Below are 13298 nucleotides of genomic sequence, written 5' to 3'. Positions count from 1 at the left end.
CCAAATATTTGAAAACCTTAGCATCCAATGGAGAAAGTTTGTATTTGATTTCATAAAAAAAGTTACATCTTCTACAAAATTTCAGGCTTTTATACCTCCACAACCCTAGGATAAAAATAACATAATACCGTGCACCACTTTCATAACTTAAGGTGTTATGGGTAGCATGGTTACAAATCATCTAATAGCAAACTAGTAAATAGGTTAGATGATGAAACAGTAAATATGTAGGGACAATAGAGTAATTAGGACACAATGCATAAATGACAGAACTTGTTGATTAATTTAACTCACACGGTGTGTGATGTGTTTAACACCCCATGTGGGTTGAAACCCGAATGAGTCATGCGACATGTTGGATAAACCACGCGTTGTGTGAATTAACAAAAAGAAGCATGAGCCATTCTTTGAATCTACACGTCGTGTGGGCTACTTCACACGATGTGTGTCTTTTCTTCCTCTTCGAAGCTCTCCTTCAAATCATACATCGAATGGTTGTCTCATATGTCGTGTTGGCATTGTCACTTGGGATCCCTTTCTCCTTCATAGATGTGATGCCTCACACGAGACATGTTGATAACATGACACGCCGTGTGGGTCATGTTATTCCTCCATTCAATCTGTTGCCCTCTAAACCTGAGACCATAGATATTAACTTAGTAATCTCACTATTTCGGGGCAATGCTGACTCGTCTGAAATCCTCTTAAATGTTTCAATGCTTGCTTGACCCTCAAAGAACGGAATGAACAGATTCATGTCCTCATCACCCCTCTATTACAGTTTGCTAATTTCATCTCAGATGTATTAGAAGCTATCTACCAAGCTTACGTTACAAATTAAGAGACATCAATATTATTCTCTTTTTACAAATTTTAAATTAAATTTAAAAACTAAAAATTAAGTTTTTTTTATATAATACCATGAAATTGGGAGATTATAAATGCGACATCGTTGTTTTAACATTTTTAGAAGTTTTGAAGTAAGGGTAGTTCACATTTGACAACTGAGGTGATGCTATTAGTGTTGTGCCAAAAATGGATTAAAGTGATGAATTTGGACAACTTTGATGAACTTGTACATCCAATCAAAACCCCACAATCCTCATTCGATTGTGTTCACACCATTCAGTCAATGACTTGGAGATCAAGACTATTTAAAAAGAAAAAATAAACATTAACATATATATATAATAAGTATGTGGGGGGGGTATGGTCCAAAGGTCAACAACATGACTGCAAATCAACCAATCACAATAATCACATCATCTAAAAAAAACAATTCGGTGGCGGCTTCTTCTTTTGCTTTCTCCCATTTCCCAGAACCTTCATCTCTCTCTCTCTCTCTCTCTCCTTCATTCTTTTTAAATATCACTCCTCAGCACCTGTGGAATAATCACTCAGGTACACTGCAATTTCATCCTCTTTATTTTATTTATATTCTCATTTCACTTTTTTTTATGCTACTCTATTCTCCAACTGAAACTGAAACTGAAAGATTCATTCTTTTTTTCTGGGTTTAATTTTCTTTCAATATTCTGATCCCACTAATTGATCTGCTATTCTGGGTAATTTTGTTTTCTTGGTTCATTTATTCAAATAGATTAAGATTCTGGATTTTATTGGTCCTTTTTTAATTTGGGATATTTTCCCCCTTTTTCTTTTTATCTTAATATAAGTGGGAACCTGAGCCATAAGTATCTTATCTTGCTCTAAGTTGCTTAACCGTTATCATGGATACCCTTGTTCAAGAATTTCCTAATTCCATGAACAATTTCAAATTTGAGCATACCCCATTTTCTTTTTCTTCCAATAATATTCTTCTTAATGGGTATGAAGTCAACCATAACATGAGTAATTCTTGCTCCTCTTTTCACTCATTTAATCCACAGCCTCCTAAGAAAGACTTAACCCCATCTTCTTCATTATCATCTTCTTCCGAAGGACATGATCCAAATAATAATGCTTGTCTTAAGTACATAAGTGATATGCTTATGGAAGAGGATTTAGATGGTAAGACATGTATGTTGCAGGACTGTTTAGCCCTCCAAGCTGCTGAAAAGTCCTTCTATGATGCCCTTGGCCAGGAATATCCACATTCTTTCAACATTTGTCCTCAAAATGTTGATAGCCCTGATGATTCTTCGCCATGGAGTAGCCGTGTTGATGGCAGCACCATATGTTCTGATGCTGCTAATATCTCGGTAAACAAATCGAATTGGGGTTTTGATCAAGATTTGTATGGAGTGCAAACTTCTTTTATTCCACAACCACAAAGTAGTCTTCTAGTATCAGATGCTGGCAAGTTCGTTTTGGATGGTGATTCTTTGGTATGGGATCCAAAGAGCATTTCACCAACATCTTCTGATAAAGAAGATGGATATTATTCGCCTAATGGTTCACGGGGAAGGAAGAATCATCAACGTGAGGGAAGTGATTATTTGGAAGAAGAGAGAAGCAACAAGCATTCTGCACTTTCTCTTGCAGAGTCTGAGCAGTCGGATATGTTTGACGAGGTATTGCTTTGTCAGCAGAATGCACCTGGATCATGTGCTAATCATGAAAAATCGCAGAATGGAGTGCGTGGGAACAGGCAGAGTAAAGGTAGAACAGCTCGGGGAAGGAGACAAGGAAAGAAAGGAGAAGTTGTAGATTTGCCAACTCTACTAACTCAATGTGCACAATCTGTGGCAATCAGTGATCAAAGAACTGCAGCTGAGCTACTTAGGCAGATCAGGCAACACTCTTCACCTCATGGGGATGGAAACCAAAGATTGGCGCATCACTTTGCCAATGCTCTTGAGACACGTTTGGCGGGAGCCAGGACGCCTACTTATTCACCAATGTTAAGTAACAACACTCCGGTTTCTGAAATCCTGAAAGGTTATCAAGTATATGTCAAGGCATGCCCATTCCAGAAAATGTCGAATTTCTTTGCTAATCAGTCAATTTTCAAACTGGCAGAGAAAGCTACCAGGCTCCATATTGTAGATTTCGGTACTCTCTATGGTTTTCAGTGGCCTTGCCTTATCCAGCGCCTTTCTGAAAGACCTCTTGGACCTCCTAAGTTGCGTATAACTGCAATTGAGCTTCCTCAACCAGGGTTTCGCCCTGCAGAGAGGGTTGAGGAGACAGGCCGCCGCTTGCAAAGATATTGTGAGAGGTTCCGAGTCCCGTTTGAGTTTAACTTCATAGCACAGAAATGGGAAACCATTAAATATGAGGATCTCAATATTGATAGAGACGAGATGACTGTTGTTAACTGTTTGTATCGGTTGAGACATGTCCCTGATGACACAGTTGTAGTTGAAAGTGCAAGAGATGCAGTACTGAAATTGGTCAGAAGCATCAGACCTCAAGCTTTTATCCATGGAGTAGTTAACGGTACATATAATGCTCCGTTCTTCGTCACTCGGTTCAGGGAGGCACTCTTCCACTACTCTTCAATGTTTGACATGTATGAGGTTAATGTTCCTCGTGAAGACGAGCAACGGAAGGTCTTGGAGAAAGAAATATTCGGAAGAGATATAATGAATGTGATAGCATGTGAAGGAACAGAGAGAATTGAAAGACCGGAAACATACAAGCAGTGGCAGGTTCGGAATACAAGAGCCGGATTCAGGCAACTTCCATTAGATAAAGAGATTTTGAAGAAAGTTAGATGTACTGTAAGATCAGAGTATCATAAAGATTTTGTTGTGGATAAGAATGGGCAGTGGATGCTACAAGGATGGAAAGGAAGAGTCATCTATGCTCTTTCAGTTTGGAAACCAGTCTCTGCGTAGCCCAAAACCCATTACTTGTACTGTAACACCTTACTTACTGTTACGTTCTCCTTATGAGCGCTTTGTAAAAACCTTCTGATTCAATCTTTTTATTTGAATAGAACTAAAAATATTTGTTATCGATCCATTGTTAGTATTACCTTCTCTTTCAGACATTTTTTTATATAGATTTTAGAAAGTAAATTATAATCAAATAAGAACACAAAAAATGACTGAAAAACCAAAGAAAAACTGGATGATTCTGGATTCATCATCACCAAATCAAACAAACACAGGTCCATTACTATTTGCCCCTTCAATTCTTACATTCTCTCATGTTGTGCACCTGAGAGAGAGAGAGAGAGAGAGAGAAGAGGGGACCATATGAAAAGAGTTCGAGAAACAAAGCCATTCTTTATTGTAAGAAGAGAACAAGACCACACAAAGCTAACAACTACTAATTAAAAATAATGTTGATGCTTGGCAAACACATTTCAAGAACTCTGAATATGATGATCCGTTAAATTTAACAAAATAAATAAAATAAACAAGTTTGAAAGTGGAAAAGATTCTGAATTGCAATAAAATAATTTATGCATAAATAAATAAAGAAAGAAAAAGTCTACTTTAAAGCAGAAGTGGGCTAAGGAAATGCACTTATTTAAATAACAATAATAATGGGAACTAATATCCACCCATAATCAATCTCTCATATTATGTACATCAGTTCATTGATTATGCATCCAGATTCTTTCTTATGGAAAAATGTAGTCTTTAATCCTATTTGCTAATATTTCTCAAAAGACAGCCTTTTTCCTCCAATTTAGATCGTTACCTTGTAAAATAAGAACAAATAAGGTGCTCCCTCAAGCAACAGATAGTCAAAGGTTTCTGAGTTTCCTTGATCTTTCTTCTCCTTAGATTTTAGTGCAAATCTTGTTATTTCAGCCAGATCTTCAGCAAGCTAGTATCAAACATCAATCTGATTCCTTCAGTTTAAGAATTTATGGATGATGCTTTAATCCAGGCAGCTCCGGAAGCCATGACAAGAATCAGATTTGACTATAAAACTACGTCACTTCTTCCTCCGAATCGGCACTTTGTTAACGGGTTCGGAAACAATCATGAAGCTGTAAATCGTTATCAAACAAATGCTCACATATCATCAGCTAGTGATTATGCAACATCTTCAAGCTCATGCTCTGAAGTGGATTCTTCTGAGAATAGTCATTTTCAGAATCCGGTTCTCAAGTACATAAATGATATACTTATGGAGGAAGAATTAGAAAGTAATAGTTGTAAGTTGCACGACTGTTCCGCTCTGCAAGCCGCTGAGAAATCCTTTTATGATGTTCTTGGCCAGAGATATCCTCCTCCATCAGATCAATCTTTCGATTTAGCTGAATCCAGTTGGATTTTTGATCTTGAATTCTCTAATGTACACAACTCTGCAGGCTATCTCGAAAATACCATTCAGGTGCCGGATTTATATAGTAATAATACTTCTTTGATTCCATTGTATCCATCAAACTCTCAAAAGCAGGAGTATAACTGCTTGTCAAATGGTTCAAGAGAAAGAAAGCAGCATCAGCCCCCTTTAGATGGAAGAAGCAACAAGCATTCTGCGTTTTCGGTCGAAAAGAGTGAAGAAATAGAGATGTTTGATATATTACTCAATCAGACAGACAGTGGTTCTGCTTCATCATCTGTTTCTTCCTCTCTTCAAAATTCATCAGCTGATGAGAATTTGAAGAACAAGGCACAAAAGAAAGGGTCTAAATCGAATCGTAGAACGAGCAGAAAGAAACAAGGTAATACTAAAAGGGAAGTGGTGGACTTATGGACTCTTTTACCTCAATGTGCACAAGCTGTGGCTAATGATGATCAAAAGACTGCAAAGGAGCTACTAAAGCAGATAAGTCAATATTCTTCCCCATACGGAGATGGAAACCAAAGACTGGCTCATTGCTTTGCCAATGGCCTAGAGGCAAGGATGGCCGGAACCGGAACTCCCGGTTATACTCCGGCTGTCAGGAGTATAACATCAGCTGCTGATATGTTAAAAGGTTACTACATGTATGTTACAGCTTGCCCTTTCATGTCAATGTCATTTCTTTATGCAAATGAAACGATCCTTAAACTAGCAGAGAAAGTCAGCAGGCTTCACATAATTGACTTTGGTATTCTCTATGGCTTTCAATGGTTTTGCCTTATTGAACAGATCTCAACAAGAATTGGTGGACCTCCTAAGCTGTGTATTACAGGAATTGAGTTTCCTCAACCAGGATTTCGGCCTACAGAAAGGGTTGAAGAAACAGGCCGACGAATAAGAAAATATTGTGAGAGATTCAATGTCCCATTTGAATACAATTCTATAGCACAGAAATGGGACACTATCCATTATGAAGATTTGAAGATAGACAGAACCGAATTGATTGTAGTAAACTGTCTGTATCGGCTAAAGAATCTCCCGGATGACACCATGGTGGTGAACAGTGTGAGAGACAAGGTTTTAAATCTGATAAGAAGAATTAGTCCAGATATCTTCATCCATGGAGTAGTTAATGGTACTTACAACGCACCGTTCTTCCTCACTCGTTTTCGAGATGCACTGTTTCATTTCTCAGCAATATTTGATCTGCTTGATAATACAGTTCCACGTGAAGAACCCGAAAGAGTGATGTTCGAGAAAGAAACATATGGAAGGTATGCAATAAATGTTATAGCCTGTGAAGGGTGGGAGAGAATTGAAAGACCAGAGACATATAGACAATGGCAAACTCGAAATCAACGGGCGGGATTCAAGCAAATTCCTTTGGATCAAGATCTAGTGAAGAAGGTCAAAACCACCGTTAAATCAAACTTCAATAAGAACTTCAATGTGGATGAAGATAGCCAGTGGATGCTGCAGGGATGGAAAGGAAGAATAATCTATGCACTTTCAGTTTGGAAACCTGTCTATATATGATTGGCGTATGTCTATCTACTAGATTGCTAGATTTTCAGTTTTGGTTGAAGCATAATTTGCAATGGAGTTTTTGTATTGCAGATTCACTAACATTTGAAGATAGTTGAAAATCTTATTCCTAATTGTGTCTGGTTTCCATTGTCATTCATCCTTTTCTATTTTGATGCAGTTTTCATTTGTTTAATTCCAACTTTTGATGGTGGAAATTAAACTGACATTTCCATTTCCATTTCTTATTTTCACCAAAATTTAGAACTTAAGACATCATATTCCTGGAGATGAAATCTGATTGCTGTTTGAGTCTTAAAATTCATATGTAAATTGCTTTTGCCACTTTCTAAATTAATAAAAGAGGCAGTTTGGAGCTTTACAAAGAAGATGGGTCCAGTACTGTACTAGGTAATAATAATTCCCCCCACTTCTCGAATGATGCTATCCTATGCTATGCTCTCTCCACCTTTTCTAATTCCACTACATTTTTTAAGGTTCCATTGGATATTGCCAAGTTCATTGGATATTCTCTTCCTCGACATTGCTCCTCTTTTTTATTCTCTACTTTATACACTAACTTTTTTGTTTTGTTTTTTTATCATCTGCTTGTCTTTTCCACCGCATGGTATAGTATTGTTCGAGTCAGTTATTTGTCTACTGAAATCAGATTCCTTTCATGTCAACCAGGCAATTTAAGTACTAAAAGGTTCAATTTAGCTCACAACTTTTTTAAGTGTTTAGACTAGAACAAATTAATTGGTGACGACATTTGTTTCTAGAACTAGAAGAACTGGCTTTATTTTGTTTAGAGCAAAATTCAAGCTTCAACTCAATGCTTATGTGAGGGACAAAAGGGAAAATAACTTTAGATGTCAAAACAAAATTCATGCTTCAAGTCAAATGCTTATGCGAGGAAAATTTATGACAAGGCTTGTCAAGAAATCTCTACCAATATGCCAACAGAGACATTAACTTGAAAAAGCAAAACTAGCAAAGAAAACACGAGTAGAAGAGTTACAAAACTTTGAACTTGTAAAAAATACATGACCTGAAAGTGAAATTGAGAAGCAATTCCATAAGATTACAATATGAGTGACCTAATTAAGCTCAACCTCTTTTGTTTCTATTCTTTTGACTTTTAGGTCTGAGCACACTCCAGTCTAGCTTGTCATGTTTTGGTCGCTTGAATGTGCCTTTACTGCTATTTGGTGAAGACTGTTGGCCACCTTCAGCTGATACTTCAGATTGTTTTCTTTTCAGGTCTCCATCATCACTATCAGTGTTTGAACACTCTGCTCCATCCAATAATAATCCATTTCCTCTGCAACAGCACATATAAAGATGTCCAGTGTCAATACTTGCCACAATAACACCGGCCAAAAAAATATCCACAATAAGCATACATAGACAAGCATGCAAATGGTATGCTTCTTAATTTATACTTCATTCAAACCGCTTAACATGACTGTTATTTGGTCGTCTTTCTTAGTCATGACATCAGTAACAAACAGGATAGGAAACAAAAGCAGATCATTGGATTGTTCAACTAATCCTCTGACACTTCATTCACACTGATTAAAATGAGTTCATATCGTTGTCTTTAGTAATTGCTCCAAGAAATTTTACATATTACTACTGGTGTAGCTCCATTTTCCAAAGAGGCAACACTAGAGTTTAAGGGCATTAAGCAATTGATAGGGAAACAAAAGACAATGCCAGTTTACTCATGCGAAACAAAACTTTACTTGTCCGAATTCTCTATACTGCTATGACAAAAATTTGTATAAGTTGCAGCAACTCTATAATCAAGAAAGCATAACAGTTATGGGACTGAAGACTGCTAACCTAGAAGATGACCTTCCACTTGGAGGAGTAGAGTTAGTGGCACATGCATCAGTTGATTCAGGCCGACAAACATTTCCTGCTGCTTCATTTAGTTTCTGTCAAGACAATATATTTTTGAGAGAATAGAGCACAAGTCAGAAGAGAAGATCAAGAGTGGAGTATTCTCTGGATAAAATAAAAAAATCACTGGACCTTTATACTCACATCAACAGAAGGATTGAAACTTTGAAATGACATACGTCCCATTGCTGCTCCTGGGTGAGGATCCCCTTCCATTATCACCACACTAAAAGTGCATAAAAACAGCAGTGTAAGTTATACATAAAACATAATACTGCCTCTGTTCCACAGTAGATGTCTTTTAAGGTTAAGGAACAAGAATTAAGAAATGTAATTAATTTTAATTAAAAGACTTTGTTACCCTTGTATTTATTGCATCCACTAATTAATTTTTAGTTATTCCCAAAAGAAAAAGACAACTTAAATAAGGGTATATTTGGAAAAAATCAATTAATATGCATAGACTGAATCAAAACGTCATTGTATTATGGAACAAAAAAAAAATCTCTAGAAAGACATCTATTGTGGAACGGAGGGAGTACTATGAGACTGTATGCTACATATAAAAGCTAGTTAGGTAAGATCTAAGACACTGCCATAATCAGATAAATAATGACCCTTAAACTGCATCGTAATTATTAAAGGCACAAGGCGCTAGGAGGGCCTGGAGCCTAGGCACAAGGCTCAGGCGCGTGTCTGATGAACAGAAGGTGGAGAAAATGAAAAAAAAAAATAGATACAATATCTAAATATCAATATTTGATACTAATGTCACTAATACACTATTACTGGTTAAAGCACAAGTTATGCTAAAAAACACACTTATAACCTCACAAACAAGACAAAACCACACAAACACATAATACTAAACATCAAAAGCTCAAAGTCAAGTTCATATACTTTAACCTAAATACCTAACTAATGCTAATAAACTAATAAACATTCATTTTCAATGAAAAAGAGCACAAAAAAACTAATGATCATCCTCAAGATTAATATTATCCTCTTCATTATCATTTTATCTCCAATTTCCTCCTCTCTCCTCTCCATACTCTTCCTCATCCTCATCTATAAGTGACATAGATGGCCTAGCTCTCACACGGGGAGTTGCTTTTGCTTTTTCCTTTTACTTAGCCTTAACACTTGAGGTGGAAGGAAGCAACACTTTTGCTTCGAGTTGTGTATATTTAATCCTTAACCCCATTACCTCTAGCAACTGCACCGCAAGTTAAATCCTCATCCTCGAACACTAATTCATCATCCTCGTCTACTTCTCAAAGAGAAGACACAAACTTACCAGAATTGCAGTAGACTTCTCCTAGTTTCTTGAGTCTTTGTGCAGCGCAGAAGAAGGAGCTCCTCTTCTTTCACATCTCTTACTCTTCCCTCCCTTTTATTTTACGTCTCTTACTCTTCCCTCCCTTCTATTTTAGTTACGTCTCTTACTCTTCCCTCCCTTCTACTTTAGTTACGTCTCTTACTCTTCCCTCCCTTCTATTTTACGTCTCTTATTCTTTTTTACTTAACTGGTTGAGATTAATCAACCTTTTATTTTAATGAGAGCAGTAAAGAAAAATTAAAATCCTAATCAAAATAGCTGATGTAGAAGAGTCACGCCTGAGAGAGCCTGTGAAACCCAGGCTAGGCGCACAAGACGAGCACCTTTTAAACAGAGCCCCGCCTATGAGTAATAAGGTGCATCACTGAGGCCTTGAGTGAGGCGCAACCAAGGCACGCCTTTAACAACTATGAACTGCATTATCAAGAAGCCTCAACAAATAAGGAACATTAGTCTCAGTCCTATGCTACAAGAACATACAAAGTGAATATATAGAAGCACCCGGTAGTCTGAAGTCTGAGAACTAAGGTTCTTGTTATTGAGCCCTCTTCATCAAGCCAATAACACACCATCAAGAAAAAAAAAATTAGAATTAGTATTCGTAATGCCATATTTGACAGATTATCTTTGAGCTTGGAGCCATGCAGCAAAGAATGCAAAAGGGAAAACACAGAAATAAAAATCATATAGTCATACTCAATTTCTTTCTACTTCATAGTTTTACTAATGTCAAGACAACTTAAAGAGTACAATAGGAACATGATTCTTAAAGAAACAAAACGAGGCAAATCAAATTATTCTATCTCCTAGGCCAGGCATGAAGACAGGAAAATTTATATGATTAAATTTGAAACCAAATTAGAATTTAAGGAGCATGGCCAATACATGCAACATTACCACTTCCTAACGGTACCAGCAGAAAAGAAATTTCCATCAGGTTTCTCCTCCTCTTGTTTCTTAGTTTTTTCCTCTCTTTGAGCTGCCCTTTGCATGAACTTGCGAATATAAAAATTTAACAAGAAAAAGATTCCCACATCAGTACATGAATAGTTCATAAATTTAATGGTGCATGTAACAAGTTGCATAGAAACCGATTAATATTTTATAAAAGCAAGGTTAATCCAGATAAATCAAAGGAAACCCCAATCCAAACCTAACCTTTAACGATGGAAAACATAAAACTAATAATAGAAAAGGAACGAAGAAAACAGAAAAAGGGTTTGAAAATGTTTATCAGTTCATTACCTTCAAATTCTTCAAAGTGCTGGACATCTCACGCTTTGCCATACTTGCCACTTACTCAAGAAACCAGGATCGATTACCTAACTTTATAACCTCTTCCCCTCTTCGACTGCACACTTTATGACCTCTTGCTGGACAAAGACAGAAGCTTTTTGTGTTATTCAACTGACTTCAACTTGCAGTAAGAGAAAGAACTTCAATTTTCACTAAAGCACTGCATTCATGACTCAAAATGACAGTCGAATCCCATGCAAATTAACCAATATAACCAGTCTTCAGCCAAGAGCAACATTGAGTTAAAGCAGCACTGAATTCGATCAAAATTCAAGAAACAACATCCAAGCAGGAGGCGCTAGGAAGCAGCACATAAACAGTTAAAGAAACAAAGGGTTAGAGATGTAGGGTTAGGGTATTACATACCTTAAATTTTACTGACCGCCGATGAAGACTGGAGATAGTAGAGGGAAACTAGGGCCTAGAGGGGGATTGGCATTATTGAAGGCTTGAAGCTGCGAACTATAAAAAGAACAGGGTTAATTCGGCTTCCGAGGACCAGCAGGGGAGAGGAAGCTGGAAAACGTGGAGCGCGAGGAGAGGAGGATGATTCTTTGCTGCGAGACGACTGAATCTGAATAAGGTACCGGGCACGGGTTCAAGTTCTCATACGCGCATTTCTCAGTGTCTTACTATTTAATTTAGGATTTTGGAGAAAGAAACGATAAATCATTTGTTATTCGAACAAAGATCTATATTTGTCCTCAAACTTAGCATGAAAGTCAATTTAGTCTAAATCCATTTTTAATTTTTAAGTATCATTTCAATCTTAAGAGTTCGGTCAAAAATGTCAAATAACCCAGAATCAAATAAGTCCTCAAAATATAATATATTTTTAATACCGTCTTGATATCTAAAATCTATTTTTATAATTACAAATTATTATATTCTGCGTAACTATAAAATGTTTTGATTAGTAAATAGAGGTAAAATGTAAACAGAGGTAAAAACCGAACTTACAAAAAATAATAATCTTTTTCCAAATTTTTTTGAATAATCTTTGAATACATAAAAAATAATATTGCCTCTGTTCACAGTACAATATCCAAATTCCTTTGAAAAATCTTTTTTCAAATCCTTTTTGTTAATAAAATAATAATATTAAATAATAAAATGGGAGGAAAAGTAAATAGAGGTAAAAACCGCACTTACAAAAAATCTTTTGAAGTAGAAATATGAGTCACGAATAATTAATTCTCAAAATATAAACATAATAAAGTTCAAGTCTCAAAATATAAACATAATAAAGTTCAAGTATAAAAAATACATTATATTTTTAAATATAATTTGATCCTAGATTAATTTGACCTTTTTGGCCAACTTCAAGGACTGAAATTATACCCAAAAATTGATTTGGACTAAATTGACCCTCAATGTCAACTTTGAGAGCCAATTTGAACTTTTATTCTTGGCCTAATACATCACCGGTTCCCTGAACTTGTCCATAATAGTAGACTGGCTCCCTGAACTTTGCAAGTGTCTCACCAGCCCCTTAAACTTGGTTATTTCGTATCACCAGCTCCCTAAACTTGTCCATAAAAATTTATTAGCTCCCTGAACTTTGCAAATGCCTAACCAACTCTCTAAACTTGCTTCATCTGTAACAACTAAATACAAAAATCATAATACTAACTCGGATTAAGGTGCAAAAATACCCCTAACATTTTGGGGTATGAGTAATTTTACCACTAACGTCTAAAATGGTACAATTTTACCCCTAACATTAGTAGCCGAAGAGCAAATTTATAAATTTAGTGAATTTTTTGAATTTTTTTGTCTAATTCATACAAAAGTCAGTATATTTTTTTATTTTTTTCACATCCCAACATATGTTTGTGATTTGTTACTGATAAAATGACGCACGTGTGAAGTGTAGATGACAAGATTCATGACCGAGAAGACAATTTGATGAATTATTTCTCAAACTAACGATTGATCAATGTTAGGGGTAAAATTGCTCTTGGCCTCCAACTTTAGGGGGTAAAATTGCACCATTTTAGACTCTAGGGATAAAATTACTCCTGACCCAAGACGTTAG

The 13298-nt window shown here is 36.3% G+C and overlaps 3 protein-coding genes across 3 annotated transcripts; 2 read left to right on the top strand and 1 right to left on the bottom strand.

The window, feature by feature from the left end:
* The first annotated feature begins 1305 nt into the window (after positions 1-1305).
* On the top strand, positions 1306-3907 carry LOC136232515 (scarecrow-like protein 14). The gene has a single exon (XM_066021719.1). The coding sequence runs from the start codon at positions 1731-1733 to the stop codon at positions 3780-3782; it is 2052 nt and encodes a 683-aa protein (XP_065877791.1). The 5' UTR covers positions 1306-1730; the 3' UTR covers positions 3783-3907.
* Positions 3908-4490: 583 nt separating this feature from the next.
* On the top strand, positions 4491-6858 carry LOC136232183 (scarecrow-like protein 14). The gene has a single exon (XM_066021221.1). It carries the CDS (start codon positions 4768-4770, stop codon positions 6727-6729), a length of 1962 nt encoding a protein of 653 aa, XP_065877293.1. The 5' UTR covers positions 4491-4767; the 3' UTR covers positions 6730-6858.
* Positions 6859-7688: 830 nt separating this feature from the next.
* On the bottom strand, positions 7689-11936 carry LOC136233434 (uncharacterized). Its single transcript, XM_066023087.1, has 6 exons — positions 11627-11936; positions 11210-11337; positions 10862-10959; positions 8770-8851; positions 8566-8660; positions 7689-8041 (listed from the first exon to the last, which is right to left on the bottom strand). Exons 2-6 carry the CDS (start codon positions 11249-11251, stop codon positions 7828-7830), a joined length of 531 nt encoding a protein of 176 aa, XP_065879159.1. The 5' UTR covers positions 11252-11337; positions 11627-11936; the 3' UTR covers positions 7689-7827.
* Between the last annotated feature and the right edge of the window lie 1362 nt (positions 11937-13298).

The sequence above is a fragment of the Euphorbia lathyris genome, chromosome 6 (genome assembly GCF_963576675.1).
Source record: "Euphorbia lathyris chromosome 6, ddEupLath1.1, whole genome shotgun sequence".
In the NCBI taxonomy this organism is placed as follows: Eukaryota; Viridiplantae; Streptophyta; class Magnoliopsida; order Malpighiales; family Euphorbiaceae; genus Euphorbia; species Euphorbia lathyris.
This window is presented reverse-complemented; position numbering and strand designations above follow the sequence as displayed.

What these genes read in the sequence shown, in the direction of transcription:
- LOC136232515 (XM_066021719.1), top strand. Translation starts at nt 1,731, where the DNA reads ATGGATACCCTTGTTCAAGAATTTCCTAATTCCATGAACAATTTCAAA.
- LOC136232183 (XM_066021221.1), top strand. Translation starts at nt 4,768, where the DNA reads ATGGATGATGCTTTAATCCAGGCAGCTCCGGAAGCCATGACAAGAATC.
- LOC136233434 (XM_066023087.1), bottom strand. Translation starts at nt 11,251, where the DNA reads ATGGCAAAGCGTGAGATGTCCAGCACTTTGAAGAATTTGAAG. An exon ending in GCACTTTGAAGAATTTGAAG is followed by an intron (nt 10,960 to 11,209) that starts GTAATGAACTGA and finishes TATATTCGCAAG; the next exon opens with TTCATGCAAAGGGCAGCTCA. An exon ending in GCTGGTACCGTTAGGAAGTG is followed by an intron (nt 8,852 to 10,861) that starts GTAATGTTGCAT and finishes ATGCACTTTTAG; the next exon opens with TGTGGTGATAATGGAAGGGG.